The 22,845-nt window shown below is 39.4% G+C and overlaps 2 protein-coding genes and 1 pseudogene across 8 annotated transcripts in view; all 3 read right to left on the bottom strand.

The window, feature by feature from the left end:
- Positions 1-6,580: 6,580 nt before the first annotated feature.
- DCAF17 (DDB1 and CUL4 associated factor 17) overlaps positions 6,581-22,845 on the bottom strand; it is a 63,171-nt gene continuing 46,906 nt past the window's right edge. For 4 of the 7 annotated variants that reach the window (XM_055379161.2, XM_055379162.2, XM_004032775.4 and 1 more), the window contains exon 14: positions 18,604-22,670. In XM_055379161.2, coding sequence (XP_055235136.1) covers positions 22,530-22,670 — 141 coding nt within the window. In that variant the 3' untranslated portion in view covers positions 18,604-22,529. Of the gene's footprint in view, positions 6,889-11,252; positions 12,825-15,888; positions 16,124-18,603; positions 22,671-22,845 lie in introns of those variants that run through there. The other 3 variants (XR_008677351.2, XM_063694985.1, XM_063694986.1) reach the window with 3 other exon arrangements.
- LOC109025856 (ubiquitin-fold modifier 1-like) lies at positions 8,219-10,635 on the bottom strand. The gene is given in 2 exon segments (XM_063694687.1): positions 8,219-10,465; positions 10,468-10,635. Coding segments are annotated over 2 exon segments (216 nt in total). The 5' UTR covers positions 10,574-10,635; the 3' UTR covers positions 8,219-10,355.
- LOC129532093 (small ribosomal subunit protein mS29-like) lies at positions 11,253-14,662 on the bottom strand (annotated as a pseudogene).

The following is a 22,845-nucleotide window of genomic DNA, read 5'->3' as shown; positions in this document are numbered from 1 at the left end:
CTTGGGAGAAAACATAGAAGGAAATCTTTATTACCTTGGATTTGGCAATGGAGTCTTAGATATGACACCAAAGCAAGAGAAACAACAACAAAAATAAATTAAAGGCTGGGCACAGTAGCTCATGCTTGTAATCCTAGCACTTTGGGAGGCTAAGGTGGGCAGATCGATTGAGTCCAGGAGTTCAAGACCAGCCTGGGCAACATGGCGAAACTCTGGCTTTACCAAAAAAGATACAAAAATTAGCCAGGTATGGTGGCGCCTGCCTGTAGTCCCAGCTGTGTGGGAGGCTAAGGTGGGAGGATTGCTGGAGCCCAGGAGGCAGAGGTTGCGGTGAGCTGAAATGGCGGTACTACACTCCAGCATGGGTGACAAAGTGAGACCCTGTCTGAAAAATAAATAAAAATAAAATAAATTGGACTTTATCCAAATTAAAAACTTTTGTACATCAAAGAACACTATCAAGAACAGTGAAAAGACAACTTACAGAATGGGAGAAGGGAGAAAATATTTGCAAATCATACATCTGATAAAGGTCTAACATCCAGAAAAAGAACTCTTAATCACTCAACAACAAAAATACAAACAATCCAATTTAAAAATGGGGAAAGGACTTGAAAAGATATTTCTCAAAGAAGATAAAAAATGGCCAAGAAGCACATGAAAAGATGATCAACATCATTAGTCTTTAGGGAAATGCAAATCAAAACCACAATGAGATATCACTTCATACCAACTAGTATAGCTATAATTTTTTAAAGGGGAAAATAATAACCTTTGGTAAGGATTTGAAGAAATAGAATGGCTATAACTTTTTTAAAGGGAAAATAATAAGCTTTGGTAAGGATTTGAAGAAATAGAGATCCTCATACATTGCTTATGGAAATGTAAAATGGTATGGATGCTGCGGAAAAGGGTGTGACAGTTTCTCAAAAAGTTAAACATAGAATACGACCTACCAATTCCACATCTAGGAATATACCCCAAGTAATTGAAAACAGGTACCCAAAGACATACATGTACATGCATGTTCATAGAAGCACTATTCACAATACTTTAAAGGTGGAGATAACCCTGATGCCCATCAATTGATGGATAAACATATTGTGGCATACACATACCATGGAATGTTAATCAGCCCTGAAAAGGAAGGAAATAGCGACACATGTTACAACATGAATGAATTTTGAAAACGTTATACTAAGTGAAAGAAGCCAAACACAAAAAGTCACATATTATATGAATTCATTTATATGAAATATCTAGATTAGGCAAATTCATAGAGATAGAATACAGATTAGTGGTTGCCAAGGGCTGTGGGGAAGGGAGACTGGAGAGTAACTGTTTCATGACTATAAAGTTTCCTTTTGGAGTAATAAAAATGTTTTGGAACTAGATAGAGCTGTTGGTTGTACAATATCATGAATATACTAAATGCCACAGCATTGTTCACTTTTAATGGTTAATTTTATGTTATGTATATTTACCTCAGTTTTAATTTGTATTGACTGATTGACTGACTGATTGATTCAGATAGGATCTTGCTCTGTTGTCCAGACTGGAGTGCAGTGGTGTGATACTATTTCACTGCAGCCTCGAACTCTCAGGCTCAAGCAATCCTCCTGCCTCAGCTGCCAGAGTAGCTGGGACTACAGGCATGCGCCACCATGCCTGACTAATTTTTTAAAACTTTTTATAGAGACAGAGTCTCGCTATGTTGCCCAGGCTGGTCTCGAACTCCTGGGCTCAACTGATTGTCCTGCCTTGGCCTCCTAAAGTGTTTGGATTATAGGCATGAGCCACTGCACCCAGCCTCACCTCAATTTTTTAAAAATTTGAATATTTGAGAAAAAATTTCTATATACTTGAGAAAGTTCTGGTATTCAGGGTATAAAAGGAATATCTACAACTCAAGATGTACACAACTCAATGTGTTGGGAATATCTACAGGAATATCTACAACTCAATGCGTTGTTTCTATAAGCACAAACAACACATTTCCTAAAAAATGGCCCAGAGATTTGAACAGATACTTCACCAAAAAAGATATGAGTGGCCAAGATATGAGTGGCCAATAAGCACATAATTTTCTGTTTCTTTACAATCTTTTTCCTCCTTGTAGTTTAATGTTTTCTAATAGCCTGTCTTTCATTCACTAATCCAATCCTGCTGTTTCCAGTCTGCTGTTAAAGCCATCCAGTGAGTTCTTAATTTCACAGATTATGTGTTTCAGTTCTAGAATGTTCATCCTGTTTTTTAAAATATATTTCAATTCCATGTTGAAATTCTCCATGTTTTCATCCATCTTTTCTATATTTTCCTCTAACTTAACATATTTATAACAGTTAAAGTCTTTGCTATTTCTGATATCTGGATCCTCCATTGGTCTACTTCTATTGTTAATATTTTCTCTTGGTCATTGGTCATATTTTTCTGCTTCTTTTTTTCTTTTCTTTTCTTTCTTTTTTTGAGACAGGGTCTCACTCTCTTGTCCAGCCACTGGAGTGCAGTGGCATGGCCAGGACTCACTGCAGCCTTCACCACCCAGGCTCAAGCAGTCCTCCCACCTTAGCCTCCGAGTAGTTGGGGCTACAGGCATGTGCCACCATGCCCAGGTAATTTTTGTATTTTTTGTACAGATGAGGTTTCACTATGTTGCCCAGGCTGGTCTTAAACTCCTGGGCTCAAGTGATCTGCCTGCCTCAGCCTCCCAAAGTGCTGGGATTACAGGTGTGAGCCACCATGCCTGGACAGGTTTTCTGCTTCTTTACATGTCTTTTATTATATGACAGACCTTGTGTATAAGAGATGAAGGCTCCAACTGACATCTCTTACTAGTGGGTATTCCTCCTTTCCTCAGTTAGACAGATAGACTGAAGGACAGTCCACTCCAATCAGTGATTGAGTTGGGTCAGGGCTTTTAATTGAGAGTTTGTAAAGTCCTGATTTTACAAGTCCTAATTGAGTCCTCAGCCCTGAAAACATGAAGTCCTGTGCTTTAGAGGTGTGAGCTTAGCTCTTTGGCCTCCATTGTTATGGGCCGAATTGTGTCCCTCACAAATTCATATGTTGAGGTCCTAACCCCCAATACCTCACAATGTGATTATATTTGGAGATGGGGTCTTTAAAGAGGTAATTAAGTTTAACTGGGCTCATTAGGCCGGGCGTGGTGGCTCATCCTGTAATCTCAGCACTTTGGGAGGCCAAAGCGGGTGGATCACCTGAGGTCAAGAGTTTGAGAGCAGCCTGGTGAAACCCTGTCTCTACTAAAAATACAGAAATTAGCTGGATGTGGTGCCTATAGTCCCAGCTACTCAGGAGGCTGAGACAGGAAAATTGCTTGAACCTGGGAGGTGGAAGTTGCAGTGAGCCGAGATCGCGCCACTGCACTCCAGCCTGGGCCACAGAGCGAGACTTCATCTCAAAAAAAGTTAATAAAATAAAAAAATTAAAAGGCGGGGGGTTCATTAGGGTGGGTAGTGGGTAATGTGACTATGTCCTTATAAGAAGAGGAGATTGGGACATAGACACACACATAGAGGAAAGACCATGTGAGGACACAGGGAGGATACTGTTATCTACAAGCCAAAGAAAGAGGCCTCAGAAAAAACAACCCAATTGACATCTTTTTCTCCCCTCATTGGTCCATTGGGAGAAGACTAATTGACATCTTGATCTCCAGCTTCTAGCCTCCAGAAATGTGACAGTATAAATTTCTGTCTTTTAAGCTTTGTAGTCTGTGGTACTTTGTTATGGCATTCCTAGCAAACTAATACTGTGTCAGTCCATTTTTTTGTTTGTTGCTATAAAGGAATACCTGAGGCTGGGTAATTTATAAAGAAAAGTTTATTTGGCTCACAATTCTTCAGGCTGAACAAGCATGTCACCAGCATGAGTGACAGACTAGTTGTGAATTTGTGAAAGACTCCTTTCCCTTCGTAGAATTTTTTTCCCTAAGCAGAACAAGACAATGGGAGAGTTCAGTTTGCCTTTTTGGCCCAGCTCCCAGCCTCACAGATCACCCTAAAACTCAGAAAATGTCTCACACGGGAAACTAGCCTTGCATTTGGGATCTTCCAGTTTCTTATAGGTCACAACAGCCCTGTGCAACTGTCAAAAGTTCTACTGGTTTCTCCTTCTTCTACTAGCGTCTTTCTGCCTGGGGGTCAGGCCCACAGGTGAAGAAAACAAAGACAATTGTTAGTTCACCTAGAGAGGGTTCTTACCCTTCTAGAATTTCAGTTCATCTATTCCTCCTTGTTCCAAAACTCTCTAATATCTTTAAAAGTATAATTTTGCAATTTATCCATTTTATTTTCTGATTGTTGCAGCAAAAACATTAGACTACCTCAAATTAATATAAACTGCTTATAAGTTAAAGTCTTCATTAAACAAAATAGTGGCAAACTAAATATAAAAAAACATAAAATGATACATCACAACAAAGTTGGGTTTATTTCATGAATATATGATTTTTTTTTTTTTTTTTTTTGAGATGGAGTCTTGCTCTGTCACCAGGCTGGAGTGCAGTGGCATGATCTCGGCTCACTGCAACCTCCGCCTCCCGGGTTCAAGCGATTCTCCTGCCTCAGCCTCCTGAGTAGCTGGGACTACAGGCATGCACAACCATGCCCAGCTACTTTTTTTGTATTTTTAGTAGAGACAGAGTTTCACCATGTTGGTCAGGCCGGTCTTGAGCTCCTGACCTCGTGATCCGCCCGCCTCAGCCTCCCAAAGTGCTGGGATTACAGGCGTGAGCCACCGCACCCGGCCCTATTTTTTAATACTACAGAAAACATTGTACTTAATGGTTGAAACTGTTTACTCTAAACATTTAGAGTGCTAATTATACTGGAGGTCCCAACCAATACAACAACAACAACAACAACAACAACAACTACAAAACAGAATTAAGGATAGAGGAAGAAATAAAACTGAATTCTTTGCATTCCTAGTTAAGCATCAAATGATTAAAAAATGAAATTTAAGAGAGATTCTCTTTACCATAGCATCAAAACATATCAAATACCTAGTAACAAATCTAAAAAAAGGTGTGTAATACCTCTGTCAGGCCTCTGAGCCCAAGCTAAGCCATCATATCCCCTGTGACCTGCATGTATACATCCAGATGGCCTGAAGCAACTGAAGAACCACAGAAGATGACATTCCAGCCAGGCACGGTGGCTCACGCCTGTAATCCCAGCACTTTGGGAGGCCGAGGCGGGCAGATCACAAGGTCAGGAGACTGAGACCATCCTGGCTAACACAGTGAAACCCTGTCTCTACTAAAAAATACAAAAAATTAGCCAGGCGTGGTGGCAGGCACCGGCAGTCCTAGCTACTCAGGAGGCTGAGGCAGGAGAATGGTGTGAACCCAGGAGGCAGAGGTTGCAGTGAGCTGAGATTGCGCCACTGCACTCCAGCCTAGGCGACAGAGCAAGACTCCGTCTCAAAAAAAAAAAAAAAAAAAAAAGATGACACTCCACCATTGTGATCTGTTCCTGCCCCACCCTAACTGATCAATTGACTTAGTGACAATACCCCCTCCCTGCCCTTGTGATATTCTTTGTGATATTCCCCTGCCCTTGTGAATGTACTTTGTACAATACACCCACCCCACCCTTGAGAAGGTACTTTGTAATATCCTCCCTTGCCCTTAAGAAGGTGCTTTGTAATATTCTCCCTGCCCTTGAGAATGTACTTTGTGAGATCCAGCCCCTGCTCACAAAAAATTGCTCCTAACTCCACCGCCTATCCCAAACCTATAAGAACCAATGATAATCCCACCACCCTTTGCTGACTCTCTTTTCGGACTCAGCCCACCTGCACCCAGGTGAAATAAACAGTCTTGTTGCTCACACAAAGCCTGTTGGTGGACTCTCTTCACACCTCTATACAGAAAACCTAAAAATATTTTTAAAGAAATGGAAAATGTCCTAAATAACTAGAGGTGTGTGCTTTGTTGATGTATTGGAAGACCTAAAATAGTAAAGATGTCATTTCTCCTTAAATGACAGTAGAGTCAATAGAGTCAATGAAGTCCCAATCAAAATCGCAATGAGTTAATTTTTGTGGAATTGACAAGTGGATTCTAAAATGTATATTTTTTATGGTCAAGAATAATCATGACACTCCTGAGAAAGAAGAATGTGCAAGGACATACTCTACTAGATATTAAGACATGTTATAAGTCTACAGTAATTGAGACAGTGTGATACTGGTAGAGATATGGACAAATAAACCAATAGAACAGAACCCATATGTAGAGAACTGATTTATGACAAAGGTGGTGTGCATGATACTGGACTAATAAACTATTTTTTTTTTTTTTGAAACGGAGTCTCACTATGTTTCCCAGGCTGGTCTTGAACTCCTGGGCTCAAGTGATCCTCCCGCCTTGGCCTCCCAAAGTACTGCGATTACAGGCATGAGTCACTATGCCTAGCCTAATGGAAATTTTTTATGAAGGCAAGGAAGAGTTAGTCCCCATTTCACATTATAGATGAAAACAATTCTAGATGGATTGTAGCTCTAAATGTAAAAGATAAGGCTCAGGAAGAGAGATAATATGGTTTGGGTGTTTGTCCCCTCCAAATCTCATGTTGAAATGTGATTCCCAATGTTGGAGATGAAGCGTGGTGAAAGGCCATTAGGTCATGGGGACCCATCCCTCATGAATGGTTTTGCACCATCCCCTTGGTGATAAGTGAGTTCTTGCTCAGTTAATTCACACAAGATGTGGTTGTTTAAAAGCATGTGGCACCTCCCCCTCCACTCTTACTCCCCTCTTACCCTGTGATGTGCCTGCTCCTTCTTCACCTTCTGCCATGATTGGAAGCTTCCTGAGGCCTCACCAGAAGCTGAGCAATGCTGGCACCATGCATGTACAGCCTGCAGAACCAAGAGCCATTAAACATTTTTTCTTTATAAATTACCCAGCCTCAGATGTTTCTTTATAGTAATGCAAGAACAAACCTAGAGAGTTCAGAAACAGACCGAGAAAGAGGGTGAGAGGGTGATTTACTTTTCATTTTTGAACATTTTGAATTTTGTAATTGCAAATGTAACGTGTGTGTGTGTGTGTGTGTATTTTCTTTGCCAGTGACAATACAGCAAATTAACTTTGAGGTACCCTGCTACAGTACATCTAAGTGACACTGGGACAAGGTGGTTCACAGTAATTCTTGAGTCTTTGTTTTTTTGTTTTGTTTTGTTTTTTTGAGACAGTCTCGCTCTGTTGCCCAGGCTGGAGTGCAGTGGCACCATCTCAGCTCACTGCAACCTCTGCCTCCCAGGTTCAAGCAATTCTTCTGCCTCAGCCTCCCAAGTAGCTGAGATTACAGGTGTGTGCCACCACGCCAGGCTACTTTTTTTGTATTTTTAGTAGAGACGGGGTTTCACCATTGTGGCCAGGTTGGTTCCGTGACCTCAAGTGATCCACCCACCTTGGACTCCCACATTGCTGGGATTACAGGCGTGAGCCACTGTGCCTGTCCAGGTTCTTTGAAGAGATCTAGACCTCTTTCCTGAGATACAGGCCCAACTTTAGGAATTATGCTGTCAGAAACCATTTCAAACCAGGTTCCTTCCTTTGTGATGCTGATCGTGAGGCCAAGGAGCTCCACTGAACTGTGATCCCCAGGTTTCCTGTCCTCAGTTATATCCTGAAACAGTCCAGTCCCAAGTGGGGCATTTCCAGCTGCTTTGCACATCTTGGATAGCTGCCGCATTAAGACATTTCCCTATCCTGCAGTGTAGTTTATTCATAGACCTTCATGAGTCTGGGCAGTTCTGCTAAAAAGAACTATGTGCCAATTCTGCTCCTTCTTGATAAATCTGTGGATTCTCTTTGAATTGCCAATATATCTTTCAAGACTTCAAAGATGAGTATTACATGTTCTAGGTATTTAAACACATTAACTGCAGTACCATAACCCAAGTGACATTCTCAGAATGACTGTCAGGGACTATGCACTTCTGAACACACCTAAATACGGGATTTCTTATTTAACAGAATTTTAAAGTAACATCAGCACAGATGAAAATAGTTTTGCTTCATCAGTCTGTATATAATCATAGTATTCTTTGATGTGGAAATTCTACTTTTTAGCTACATCTCCCTATCTAATATACATATCTTCTAGCAGGTATCAATAGTTATTAAAATGAATTTTGTTTTATTCCTACATCATTAAAAGCACAATTGACTCCTGGTTTTTTCTTTTTTCTTTTTTTTTTTTTTTTGCTGATAGAGAGCACCTACTGAGTTCAGTGATCAAAGTCATGAAATAGCCACACAGGTCATTGTGTCTAAATATAGCAGTTATTATTTTGTAATGTAGCTATTATTATAGTAGTTATTACTCTGTGGTGTAGTTATTACTCTGTGATGACTCAAAAGCCTTCTTTTGTACACTTGTATGTACAAAAGCCTTCTTTTGTACACTTGTATGTAGTCTATTAAGTTCAAAATGATAACAAATATTTATCACAGCACACTGACGAAATTCTGATAGGTTCAAAGGCTGAAAAGGTTAACAATTGCTCAGAAATGCATACAAGCTAATAACATAGTCACTATTTTGCTGTCACCTAGTAGTGTCAACATTTATAAAATAATGTATTAATTTCATAGCATCATACAATGTTCAGTCACTTACTGTAGGAGCATATGAAAACCATATCCACCTGAAGGTTGGGGAAATATACTTAAGTATTATAGAATAGATAGCGCCTCTCAGTGAGCCTGTACTGGTGTGTTGGCAGTATCTTTGTGTTTCTCCCATACTTCCTCTTAGGACTGGATAAAATCTTGTTCCTCCAGCTCTAAGTGAGGCCAGTGGCTGGGGCTTGCTTCTGTCACCAACTCCTGTTTCAAAGTGGGCTCCCAGCAATATCTCTTATGGCCCTCATGCTCATCCCTCATGGGGCAGTCCCCAGCCTTGTATTAGTGAATACACTTAGAATCAAACTGCCATTTGTTTCCTGCGTAATAGGAGGGAGTAAGAAAGTAAATAGTGTTAACATTAAATTCCATTCGTTCCAAGATTATAGATTAAAATAATGTAAATGTAAGAGCTAACTGAATCCTCTTAGAAGAACACATAGGAGTAAGTCTTTGTGAACTTAGATTAGACAGTTGTTTTTTAAATATGACATGAAAAAATAAGTAACAAAATTTAAAAAATGAATCAGACTTTACCAAAATTAAAACTTTTTGTGCTTCAAAGAACACCATCGAGAAAAAGACAACCCACAAAATAAGAGAAAATATTTGCAAATTACATATCTGATAAGAGGTTTGTAACCAGAGTATATTAAAAAATTGTTACAACTCAACAACAAAAAGATCATCCCATTAAAAATTGCCCACAGATTTGAGCAGATATTTCTCCAAAGAAGATATACAAATAACCAATAAACACATGAGAAGATGCTCAAAATCCTTAGCCATTAGGGAAATACAAATCAAAACCATAATGAAATACCACTTCATACCAACTACAATAGCTATAATCAAAAAACGGAAAATAACAAGTGTTGGCAAGGATTTGGAGGAACTGAAATGTTCACACCTTGCTGCTGGGAATGTAAAATGGTGTAACAGTTTGGCAGTTGCTCAAAAAGTTAAACATAGTTACCAAATGGCCATTAATTTCACTCTAAGTATTTACCCAGGAGAATTGAAAACATATGTCTACACACAAACTTGTATATAAATGTTTACAGCAGTGGTATTATTATTTTATTTAGAAAGAGGGTCTTGCTGTGTTGTTCAATCTGGTCTTGAACTCCTGGCCTCAAGTGATCCTCCTGCCTTGGCCTCTCAAAGTGCTGAGATTACAGGTATAAGCCACTGTGTCTGGCCTACAGCAGCATTATTGATAATAGCTAAAATATGAAGATTATCCAATATCCATAAACAGACGAATGGATGTGACACATACACACAAAATGTGATACATTCATAAAGTGGAATATCATTTGGACCGAAAAAAATGAAATTCTGATACATGCTACAGCATGGATGATATTTTGAAAACATTATGCTAAGTGACAGAAGCCAGACACAACAGGTCACATTTTGTGTGATTTCATTTATATGAAGTGTCAAGAATAGGCAAATCCATGGAGACAGAAAGTAGATTAGTGGTTGCCAGAAGTTGTGGGGAGAGGGGCATGAGAGTGATTGCTAATGTGTACAGGGTTTCTTTTGGGGCTATAAAATGGTCTGGAATTAAATAGTGATGACGGTTGCACACCTTTGTGAATACACTAAAAACCACTGAATTCTACACTTTAAAAAAAAATTAGCAATATTTATTCTGAAAAGCAATTGTACTTTCAAGTAACAGATATTACCTTCCAATATAATCTCTAGGCATACTTTGTAGTTCTGAACCAGCAGTCTGTGCAGAATTTATGTATATTCCATCACTGGCAGTAATTGCACTTGTTGTAGCAGGACTTTAAATTATTCTGCTGCTGTGAAAGGTGTACTTTCAGGAACACTGAGTACTTTGTACAGCAGCCGCAGGTCGGAAGTCAGAGTGATCTTAAAGGAAAGCTTTGACATGGTGGAGCTGGTAGGAGCAGAGAATTTGTGCCAACTCCAAGTAGCCCCACTTCCTCTGTGAATTGTATACTTTGAAACGGTGAATTTTATGTTATAGGAATCAGAGCTCAATAACGGTATTGTATTATAAAAAAGCAGTAAGGCAGAGTCTCGCTCTGTCGCTCAGGCTGGAGTGCAGTGGCTCGATCTGGGCTCACTGCAACCTCCACCTCCCAGGTTCAAGAGATTCTCTTGCCTCAGCTCCTGAGTAGCTGGGACTATAGGTGCCCGCCACCACACCCGGCTAATTTTTGTATTTTTTTAGTAGAGATGGGGGTTTCACCATATTGGCCAGGATGGTCTTAAACTCCTAACCTTGTGATCCACCCACCTCGGCCCCTCAAAGTGCTGGGATTACAGGCATGAGCCACCGTGTCCCATCTTTTTTTTTTTTTTTTTTTTGTGATAGAATCTCGCTCTGTTGCCCAGGCTGGAGTGCAGTGGTGCGATCTCAGATCACTGCAACCTCCACCTTCTGGGTTCAAGCGATTCTCCTGTCTTAGCCTCCTGAGTAGCTGGGACTACAGGTGCACCACTACGCCTGGCTAATTTTTGTATTTTTAGTAGAGACGGGGTTTCCACCATACTGGGCAGGCTGGTCTCAAACTCCTGACCTCGTGATCTGCTCGCCTCAGCAGAATTTTTTTTTTTTAGAAAGATACTTTATTTTTTAGGAAAAGAGCCATAATTATCTTAAATGTGAAAAACCACATCCAATAAACCGATATAAGTTTCTGGAACAAGGGAATATCTCGTCACATGTTCACAGTGAAACCCATTTTAATGGAGGTCCAGCGCCAACTGCAGTCCTGTCCAATCCCCCACAGGTACAAGGGCCTGGCTCCTCTTCCTGTATACTGCCAGACTTCCTCATCTCACTGGGTTCAGCCTAAAGCAGATGTCCATTGTCTTCCTCGCATATTGTGATTGTGGCTTAGAGGTAGGCACAGAACCACTCCAGCAGCGAGGGGTTTGCATTACTTAAGAACAGCAGCTCTTTTTTCTCTTCTGTATGAGTTTTCTCATGTTAAAGCCAATTGTTTTCCAAACAATACTGAATATGACTTTCAAATTCCTTTGGGTTATATTTGGAAACCAGGATGGGAATAAAGGGATCCAGGGCATCAAATCCTTCCTTTACCAGAAACTCCTGGAGCAGATAGGCTTTCCGGGGCTTAAAGAGAGACCCAGTCTGGTTCAAAGTCAACACAATGGCACCTCCATGCCAATCATTTTTCATCATTTTCCTCAGGTTGTGAAACAAGTGCTAATTCCTCTGGGGCAATCAGGCATTTATCTTCTCTTTTCAGAGCGGTCCTTCTCCAAAGAGCATTGATTCCATCCACGGCCACCAGGAGGTGAAAAACACCCAAAGAACTTTGCCTCTTTAGCTCTTTCAGCACAATTCCAGCGGCATCTGTGGCGTTCCTCACAGGTGTGGTTATGCCCTATTGGTGTTATGCCCTATTGGGAGGCATAACACCTTAGGCCCTAAGGCCTGTGGTGTTAGGCCCTATGCCCTGTGGTGTTATGCCCTATTGGGAGAGACAGTGGATTGCAGTGCTGCCAGAGGCCTTCTCTCATTATTGCATGTTACACATTCAGTGACTTCTTTTTTTCTTTTCTTTTTTTTTTTTTTTTTGAGATGAAGTCTCACTCTGTTGCCCAAGCTGGAGTACAGTGGCGTGATCTCGGCTCACTGCAACCTCCACTGCCCGAGTTCAAGCAATTCTCCTGCCTCAGCCTCCTGGGTAGCTGGGACTACAGGCACGCGCCTGGCTAATTTTTGTATTTTTAGTAGAGACAGGGTTTCACTATGTTGGCCAGGCTGGTCTCGAACTCCTGACCTCGTGATCCTCCCACGTTGGCCTCCCAAAGTGTTGGGATTACAGGCATGAGCCACCGCGCCTGGCCTCAAGAATTGTTATTTTTACAGTGGATCAGAACTCAAAGACACATATGAAGAAATCTGAGCCCAGGATCCAAGTTTTTTTTCATTTACCTCTTTTATCAAACAGCTTGCATTAATTCTGATCTTCTTGGCCTCACTATTCTCTTGTTCCAGCCACTGCTACCAAGACTGTTCTGTGTGGACTCTGAACTCCTGCTGGCACAATCTGCCAAGCCAACAGTACTTCATGTACGTCATGTTGCTCTGAGTCCTCCTTGCTTCCTGTCCGCTGATGTCAAGGTGAATTCTGCCTTGGGCAATCTGAAAATTCAGGAGAGATTATGTTCTGGGGTGAATCTTTGAGGAGTGGCAGATAAGAGCTGAGAAATCATAAATTCTTCCCAACCCATCTCACACATACTGTTTGGAGGTGTTGTTTATGTGATTTCTCAGAGGTGTGACCATGAGATTAAGCATTTCATTGCACTTACTGGTGGCCAGCTTGATGTCACATCCTCATATTGGGTTTCCTTCTGGATCTGCTTCACTCTGCTGACCCCCCATTTTTGCTCTCTGAGATTTCACTCCTTACCAAGGAGGTAGCATATAAGCTTTTGCCTCAGGCTCTCCTTTTGGGAGCACCCAAGCTAAGACATCTCTCAATCTTTTACAATTATTTTGAACACACTGCATTTGACAGCAATTTCTAGTGACCTGATTTTAGCAAGTCTTTCCAAAGTTCTCAATCTTTTTAAAAGAAAAAGCAATTTTTTAATCACATTTCATGGGTTAAAGTCATAAATATATAATTATAATAACACACATAACTGGCAAAAAGAGGTTTAGAAATAAACATACTTGGCCCTTGCTAGGGATACAGCCCATGAGTATGTTGGAGAGAAGTCATGAGCTTGCAGGTTAATTTTGTTTGGCTTGTGCAATATTTTAAGATTCTAATTAAGGGCTGTCATTTAAAAAACTGGAATATTTAACATAAATCAAGATTTCTACCATTAAAAAAATGGCAAGACCTGGCAACACTGGACTCGTAGAAATGGACTCCAGACAGGTATGGGGAAGTCTAGGCCTGCTAAGGAATATTAAAACTAGGAAATTAGGGCTGGGCATAGCGGCTCACGCCTGTAATCCCAGCACTTTGGGAGGCTGAGGCAGGCGGATCACGAGGTCAGGAGATCGAGACCATCCTGGCTAACATGGTGAAACCCCTTCTGTACTAAAAATACAAAAAATCAGCCAGGCATGGTGGCGGGCGCCTGTAGTCCCAGCTACTCGGGAGGCTGAGGCAGGAGAATGGCGTGAGCCCGGGAGGCGGAGCTTGCAGTGAGCCAAGATTGCGCCACTGCACTCCAGCCTGGGTGACAGAGCAAGACTCTGTTTCAAAAAAAAAAAAACAAAACTAGGAAATTATGCTTCATCTTATGTAGTCTCACAGTAAAAACTGAGGCATGTGCTGAGATTGCTTTGTATTAGTTGTACCTCAACAGGTGGCACTTAAGAGTCTCTAGAACCAGGAAAGTATAAAATTCCCTATAACAGAGCAAAATTGAGTAGCTCATGCCTGGATGAACATCACTGTGTGTAACGGGTAACATCGTCAGCTATATATCCTTGTGAGAATTTGTAAACCCTGTGCCTCCAGCATGCTGTGTTGTTCCATCATTTTTGGGATCATCTCTGTACATTTCCTATACTTTTCTTTTACAGAAATGTTTCCCATCCTGTCTGTTAGTGTTTTTATATTACTTTATATTACTTTCCTGTTTGACAGTACAAATTGGTGTCAGAAGTGAGACTAATACAAAGACAACAGACCTTAATGGCTAGGTTAATTTGAGGGAGACATAGATAAACTGCAGGAGAAAATATGATCCAGGAATACCAGGGTAGCAATAGGACCACCCTTGGCAGAGGGGATTGTAAATGGCTTGTAGATAAAAATGGAAAATTGTTTCAATGGAGTATGTCCATTACCCCCTTGATTCATTATGGGAAGTCTGGCATACCAGATTGAAAAGAAATAATAATCTGTAAATGGGCAGATTTACGATTTCCTGGTTACTTTTATTAGCTCTAGCTAGGGTGACCATATGCCCCCTTTTGCTCAGAATAGGCTTGGTTTGTGCCTGTTGTCCAGACATAATGATTATTGGTATCTCCTTTCACTTTCAAAAGTGTCTGAGTTTGGACAATAAATTATATGATCACTCCAGAGGGGCAGAGGCACTCAAGACTTTCTACAGAAATTGAAACAGGAAACTGCTGGATCATGAGTCCAGCTGGTAGGGCAGACCAAGACAAACTCTGGGAATGGGACATTTGGGATGTTCTATTAGGTGTGGCAGTGAGGCCGAAGGACTTCTTCAAGTCTACACTGGATTCAGCACATCTTCAAGTAGACGTTGTGTAACAGCTGAGGTTTTAGATGAGGTAGGGGTTGGGAATTCCTTTACTTCTCACTGGTTTTGCTCTTTAAAGAGAGGCAGACAGATCAGAGACAGGAAAATTAAGTGTTATAATGGCTTTTAAAGTGTAATTCTTTTAACATGCTTTAACTAGTCTTGTTGCTCTAACAGGTAAAACTTGAAAAGCTGTGCCTTTGGAGCTTGTGCTTTTCAAAAACACAAGTGGTGTTTAGAATAGGATTCAAAAACGGTTGTCTAGTTGAGCACATACCCTTTTAAGAGAAAATAAAAAATACTTAATTGAGCCATAAAATATTTGTTACAGAGCATTTGCTGGTAAATGCTATATGGCAAAAAAAAATTGCTAAATTATTGGTAATTTTCTTTTGAAAATTTCATTTAAGAGGTCAATTTATAGATGCATATTATCTTGGCAGGCAGGTAGAGTGTCCTGAGTATGAATTTCACTTTCACCGACTGTTACTTTTATGAATTTTGTTAACTAGAAGTTTCATCACTTCCATGGTGATCCAAGGTTTCAAAGTACATTGAACTAAAATAGGTTCAAGGCATTAACTAGGTCAGAGCAGGTATTAACTAACTTTAGACATAATTTAGATATACTACTTTAGATATGAAGTATTTCTGATATAATTTTATTCAGTATATGATCCTTCTGAACTGAGATAAGACTGGGAGAGGCTGGCAACATGCCCAGAGCTTCTCCAAGGTTGTAAGTCCTGGGAAGAAAATAATTTGAGTCTGTTAGTATTTGTGCCTTTGGCTGGGTGTAGTGGCTCACACCTGTAATCTCAGCACTTTGGGAGACTGAGGTGGGAGAACTGCTTGAGCCCAGGAGTCTGAGAACAGCCTGGGCAACATAACATAGTAAGTCTCTCTCTCTCTCTCTATTTTAAGTGCAGAAGATTTTGGCTAGGCACCTGTAATCCCAGCACTTTGGGAGGCCAAGGTGAGTGGATCACTTAAAGTCAGGAGTTTGAGACCAGCTTGGCCAACATGGTGAAACCCCATCTCTACTAGAAATAGAAAATTAGCTGGGCATGATGGTGCACACCTGTTGTCCCAGCTACTTGGGAGGCTGAGGCACGAGAATCTCTTGAATCCGGGAGGCGGAGGCTGGAATGAGCTGAGACTGAGCCACTGCACTCCAGCCTGGGTGACAAAACGAGACTCCGTCTCAAAATAAAGAAAGAAAAATAAGTACAGAAGATTTCACTATGTCACTAAAAAGATATACACACAACAAATAAACATGAAAATGTGCTTATCATTATTGGTCAAAAGGGAAATGTAAATTTAAACCACATTGAGATGCTACTACCTATTAGAATGTCTAAAATTAAAAAAAAAATCCAGGGTCCTGAGATCATAAAAACAATTTCATATATGTTATATATATATATATGTGTGTGTGTGTGTGTGTGTATATATATGTGTATATATATATGTGTGTGTGTGTGTATATATATATATATGTGTATATATATACATACACACACACACACACACACCCAAGTGCTGGCAAAGATATGAAGCAACTAGAACTCTCATATACTGATAATGGGAATATGAAGTGGTACAGCCATTTTGGAAAACCAGTTTGGAAACTTAAAAAGTTAAGCATACACCTAACATAGGAGCCAGCCATTCCCTCCTCAGTATTTACCCAACATAAAGCATATGTCCATACAAAGAATTATACCTCGTAGCTTCATTTGTAGTAGCCAAAACTGGAAACAACTGAAATGTCCATCAAAAGGCAACAGTATAAACAAACTGTAGACATATCCATACAATGAAGATTACTCCACAATAAAAAGGAATGATCTATTGATACATGCAATACAGATGAATCTCCAAATAACTGTACTGAATGAAAGCAGCCAGCAAATAAAAATACTTACTGTTTTATTTCATTTATATAAAATTCTAGAAAACACAAACTAACCTGAAGTTACAGAAACAGATCCGAGGTTGTCTTGGGAAGTGGGGACAGAGGGGGCAGAAGGGAGGGATCACAAAGGTGCAGGAAAAAAAACTTTTTGGGTAATGGGTATGTCCTTTATCTTGATTGTGGTGATAGTTTCGTGGCAAAACTTATCAAATTGTATACTTTAAATACGTGCAGTTTACTTTGGAAGGCCCAGGCAGGCAGATCAGTTGAGGTCAGGAGTTCGAGACCAGCCTTGCCAACATGGTGAAACCACATCTCTACTAAAAATACAAAAATAAGCTGGGTGTGGTGGTGCCTATACTCCCAGCTACTCTGGAGGCTGAAGTGGGAGGATCACTTGAACCCAAGAGGCAGAGGTTGCAGTGAGCTGAGATCGTGCTGCTGCACTCCAGCCTGGGTGACAGAGCGAGATTCTGTCTCAAAAAAAAGTGTTTACTGCATGTCAATTATACTTTAATAAGTCTATAAAGAAAATTTAAAGATCTCTGATAAGTCTAAGTAATAATTTGATTTTATTTGCTGACATCTTTTTATTGGATTTACCACCTTTGCAAAGTTGGTTATTCTGAGAAAAAAGAGCATAGCCAAAATTCTTTATGAAACTAAAATTCAATGTTGCCTCTAATCAGGAATAACACTTGTATTCATGAAAACAAAGAATTAAAGGAGAGTATCAGACAAATATTACAGGCTATTGCTGATCTCAATCCTCCCTTTCCTTGCTATTGTCTGTTAATCTCAGTGGGTTCTATCTGAGAGCTTAGTGTTCACAGCATGGTGTTTTTTAATGTGCCTATATAGGAGGCTGAGAGTCCCCCTCCTTTCCACCTTCACCCTTCTATAGGACTCAGGTTATAATGAGGAAAGGAACTGAACCTGCAAACTTTGGCACAAATTCTAAGACACTTGAATTGAGAGTCAAAAAGAGTATAAATAAATAAATACTTCTGAAATTTTGTGCACCTCTAAAATTTGAATATACTAATTTGCTATCACAACATATCCGGCCTAGAATACTACAGTTAGTGAGAAAAGGATACAGCTTGTTTAATATGCTCTCATATTAGAGAAAAAAAATTTACCTGATTTCACCTGTTATCATGTACATGATAACACGAACTCATAACTTTTGAAGAAAAAAGTCACCTTTCTGCTTTTATTATAATGATTGTTGTGACCTCTTCTCCAGTGCCATTTTGTCCAGCTCCAGTAGTCATGTGAAACGGTGGAACACGTGCCCTTAGAACCCAGGTTGTTCCCAACTATAATCTCCATTAAAGGAATCAGGGTTCTTTGATGAGCAATGTATTCCATGTTTGAGAAAGAATAATTCAAGCTGAGTTTTGGGGTATCTTAACTATTATCACAAAGAATGTTTTCAGCAGTTCCTGGGGAAGGAAGGAGGTCAAGTTGACAAGAGGGTTGCTAACCACAAGTAGAAACAATCCGAGTATCAACTAGAAATGATTACACACCCAGCATAAATACTAAGATAAAGAAGACTGACAACCACAAATGTTGGAGAATGTGTGGAGCAAGTGGAAGTCTCCTACATTGCTGCAAGCATGTAAAATCGTACAATCCTTTGGGGAAAAGGTCTGGCAGTTTCTTATTAAACTAAATATACACCTACCCAAGGACCCGAAAATTCCATCCCCAGATATTTACCCAAGAGAAATAAAGACACATGTTCACAAAAGAATTGTCTAAGAATGTTCATAGCAGCTTTATTCATAACAGTAAAAAAAACAAGCAGAAAGAGCCCAGTGTCCATCAACAGAAAGATAAAAAACAAACTGTGATATATTCATACAAAAGAATACTCAGCAATAAAAAGAAATGAATCACTGACACATGCAACAACATGAATAAATCTCAAAAACATGCTAAGTGAAAGAAGCATTACATTCTGTATAATTTCACTTATATGAAGTTTAGAACAGGTAAATTTAACCTTTGATATAAAAGAATGAGAACAGTAGTTATACCTGAGGGGTGGGGAGGGGATAGACTGGGAGAGGGATTTAGGAAACTTTCTGAAGATGATTGCAATGTTCTAAATTTTGGAAAGGGTTTGGGTTACACAGGTGTATATGTCTGCAGGAACTCAGTAAATTTATACTTAAGATTTGTGCATTTTATTGCAGGTAAATCTTAAATCAAAAAAATTTAAAAACTAAATAAATACTAAACTCTAGTTAATAATCTGCAGTTGAAGTACTAGGGGGAAGTATATCAGCAACTGCAATTTATTTTGAAATCCATCAAAAAGTACACTGGATAGGAAAATAATAAGTAGAGTAAGATGTAGAATCCCTGTGGTCAGTATTTACTATAAAATTCTTTTAACTTTACTGTATGTTTGAACATTTTTCATAATAAAATGATGGGAAAAAGACCTCAGTAGGTCTTATCTTTCTATTGTATGTCCCTTGTTTGAAATAAATTATTCTTTCTGCAAGATACAGATTTGATAGCAACACAGGGACCAGAAATTAGCTCCCTGGGATTCTAAAAGATGGATGATATAAGTAAACATGGTAAGAAGGAGAAGAAAATATAAAAATTATTAATATGGAAGCCAAATATGAAAACTACTAATACTGATTATCACCACAAAGGGAAAGTACCTTTTAATGACTGCTAACCATTGAATGAAGAACTACATTTTCTGTCAATTTATGTGTGACTTGTATCTTACCCAAATTTGTTCAAAATTTAGACACTTAATCATCAGTAAAAAACGATTATTAAGCACTTTCCTACATATCTAGTATTATAGTTGTTGGTATGCTAAATTGGGATAAAATAACACGCCTTGCCTTTTGAGAGCTTTGGAGGAAATTTGGCACAAGTTTATGCCGAACAAATCTGGTTATGTTTCCCACCTCTGCACTGACTAGTTGTGGGACCCTGGGCCAATTAACTTCTGTAAGCCTCACTTTCCTCATTTGTACAAAGGGGAAAGATAATGGCAGTTCATACTTCATGTGGTTATTCTGAATATTAAATGAGACAACCCATTTTACTTATACTGTATCACAGTGACTAGTAGATAGAAAGTGCTCAATAAATGTATTATTTAAAAAAAGAACTGTAAGACACAAAACTTTCAATTGGTAGAAGAATGTGAAGTGCCTTAATTTGTCTAAACAGAGCGGTATCTCCTCATTAGGTAGCACAAATAGTAAATAGGATAGGATTTGTTTTGTTTTCTCCCGGAGTTGTGATAAATATTGTAAAAAATTGAGGAACAATAAGCTTGCTGCATTGATGCTCTGAGAATACAGAAACTTAGATCCAGGAGTGCAATGCAGAATGCACCTCTTTTCAGCGTAACGTCTGTACCTGCTGATGGAAGCTACCCTGCTTCACCTGGGCTTGCATTAAACACTCAGAATTGTTACCCATAATGTTTTGTACCTGTCACTAGTACCTGTTAAGTAGGTAGGCATGTAGCTAGAGTCTCGAATTAAAATATCAAGTAAAGAGGGGGTTTAGGTAGGGCAGGAAGACATTAATGTCTGGCAGGTGGCAGAATGAGCAGCTGTGTGACACTCTGGCGAGCTGGGAAGCATGCTTCATTGTCTCTCGCTATGTGTGGTATCCAAATTCCCCACATTCTTTGCTATCTTCTGTATCTTCTGGCATCTTTTTACCACCTATCTTGTTAACAACCATGCAGCCTACATTCCCACATACTGTTGCAACTGGCTGAAACTAAGCAGTAGCAGCTGCTCCTTTTAGTTGGGGCATAGCTCTCCTGTTTGTTACACTGCCCACAACTCCTTACTGTCTTTCACATGAGGTATATTTCCTGCCTGGCCTCGATGGCATTTGGACCCTGGTCTAGTTAGATTTAGGCAGTGGTGACATACTGGGGGTTTCTTAGTGGTAAGTTATATCTAGACCAGAAGTATTCCACCCTCTACCCCCAGCAAAAAAAGCAGCCAGGAATTCAGCTATTTCTCAAATGCCTTTCAGAATAGACGAGTTCCTTACTATCATTTCATTAAAGGAAGGTGATGACTTAAAGGAGAAGGAGAAACTCAATAATCACCCAAAAAAAAAAAAAATCTCTGACATGACTGAAAGTCTTAAGACATCCTATTCTGAAACACTCTTGGAAATGGAGAATGAACATTCTACTTTTACACAGCATTGCAGCTGCTTTGAAACTCACACAACATTGGTTTCTTTCTTCAGTACTTTCACTGTCCTCTTACTGGTCTTGTTTTTCAAGATGTAAGTTTACTGAGTGGGACTATTTAGATACAGCTAGTGTCTAATTGAAAGTATGGGGCAATGTCTAGCACCAGGGCAGAACTGGGAGGAATTCACATCATTCTTAACATGGCATCAAGCCAAAACTGAAAAAAAAATGGAAAGATTTTAATATAAATCATCCAAGCTAAAAATTCCATATTTTAACCTTAAACTTGAATCAGCAATGATTGTTGCTGCTGTTTCCTTCCCTTATTACCAGTTATTCTTTTGAGGTTACATCGGATAAATGTGCAGAACATGCGAAATGGAAGCAACTGAATTTCTCAAACAGGAAGCACAAAGAAACATTTTCTCCCTTTACTTGGGTTGCCTTTATTTAACATTCTAAAGAATGATTATTAAAAGTCAAGGATCATATTTAGATCTTTCCTAACAAAGAAGAAATAATGCTTGTTCCATAAGTAAGCCAAAAATTTTCTCTGGTTAATCAGGCAACTCCCAAGCTAGTAAGAACTTCTTCTGGGACTCTTTATCTACTCTTCTACAGGAAACAGAACTAGTGCAGGCAAGGGTACCTTTATCTTATTGCATAAGTATGCAAATATTGCCTAAACAAGATCAGAAAACTCACTAAATGAGTAGAATGGTGAGATGAGAACATCCTTAGATACATTAAGAGCTAAACAGGATGCAAATCAGAAAACAATTTCACTTAAGGTTTGCTTGGAATCTTTTACATTAGTCTATATAGAAACACAAATATTCAATGTGAACATCAAGCCAGGAGAACAAAACCAAGGAAGAAAAGATAATTTGGGAACTAGAACCAATTCCTGACACTATATACAAATACAAAACACATATAAATACATATATAAGATTTTTAAAAACTGTGATGACACATTTTGGGCTCAAAATAATGTTCTCACATAACACATCTCATTTCTCATCCTTAAGCAAAGTTTGGTATAGAGGATATAAGATTTCTTTCTGCATGTTTACTTTTGTCTCTCCCTGTCTTTCCTAGCCTTAACAAACAAAATTCCATACCATCCTTTAAGAACCCATCAATGACCCACCCCATCAATGACTTACTCCTCAACAATTGGAATTAACCTGTCCTTTTCTGTTCCCAGCATTTTATATTTGCATTACCACCTAGCTCAAAGCTGCAAAACACTAAACTTCTTGGAACAGTATTCTAAAAAACCTTTAAAAAAAATGAAGTCCTCACCATCTTTTACAGCAAGAGTTTAAAAAAGAAGTCATAGTCATCTGAAGTCAACACAAGACTTTTTTGGAAAATACTGGAGAATGTGCCATGCAGATAATAAAATGGATTGGACACAGCTGCTGGGGTGTTTGGCTAAAAGTCTCTTAGGTTACAATTACTCACTCTTTTTAACAGCTTCTGTTTATGGTTTCTTCTTCTTCCCCAGTGTCACATATCATCTGGTAAACATAGCAGCTGAAGACTCTGTTGGGTTTCTGCTCTATGTGTAGCACCAAGTCTCTGTCAAAGTAGACTTCATGGCTATATGTCTGTAACAAAACACAATCATATGGAGTCCTTTTCACACAGCCATATTCACTACTGTGTTACTAAAATGTCACAGTACCTATGCTAGGGATCTTCAAACATACACTTAGAAGAAAATAGTTGCTAGAAAGAGGTTTATTTTTCATTATTTGTGGATATGCAGATTATTAACATAAA

This window comes from Gorilla gorilla, chromosome 11 (genome assembly GCF_029281585.2).
Source record: "Gorilla gorilla gorilla isolate KB3781 chromosome 11, NHGRI_mGorGor1-v2.1_pri, whole genome shotgun sequence".
NCBI lineage: Eukaryota > Metazoa > Chordata > Mammalia > Primates > Hominidae > Gorilla > Gorilla gorilla.
The sequence above is the reverse complement of the archived record's forward strand: the minus strand, read 5'-3'. Positions and strand labels throughout refer to the sequence as shown.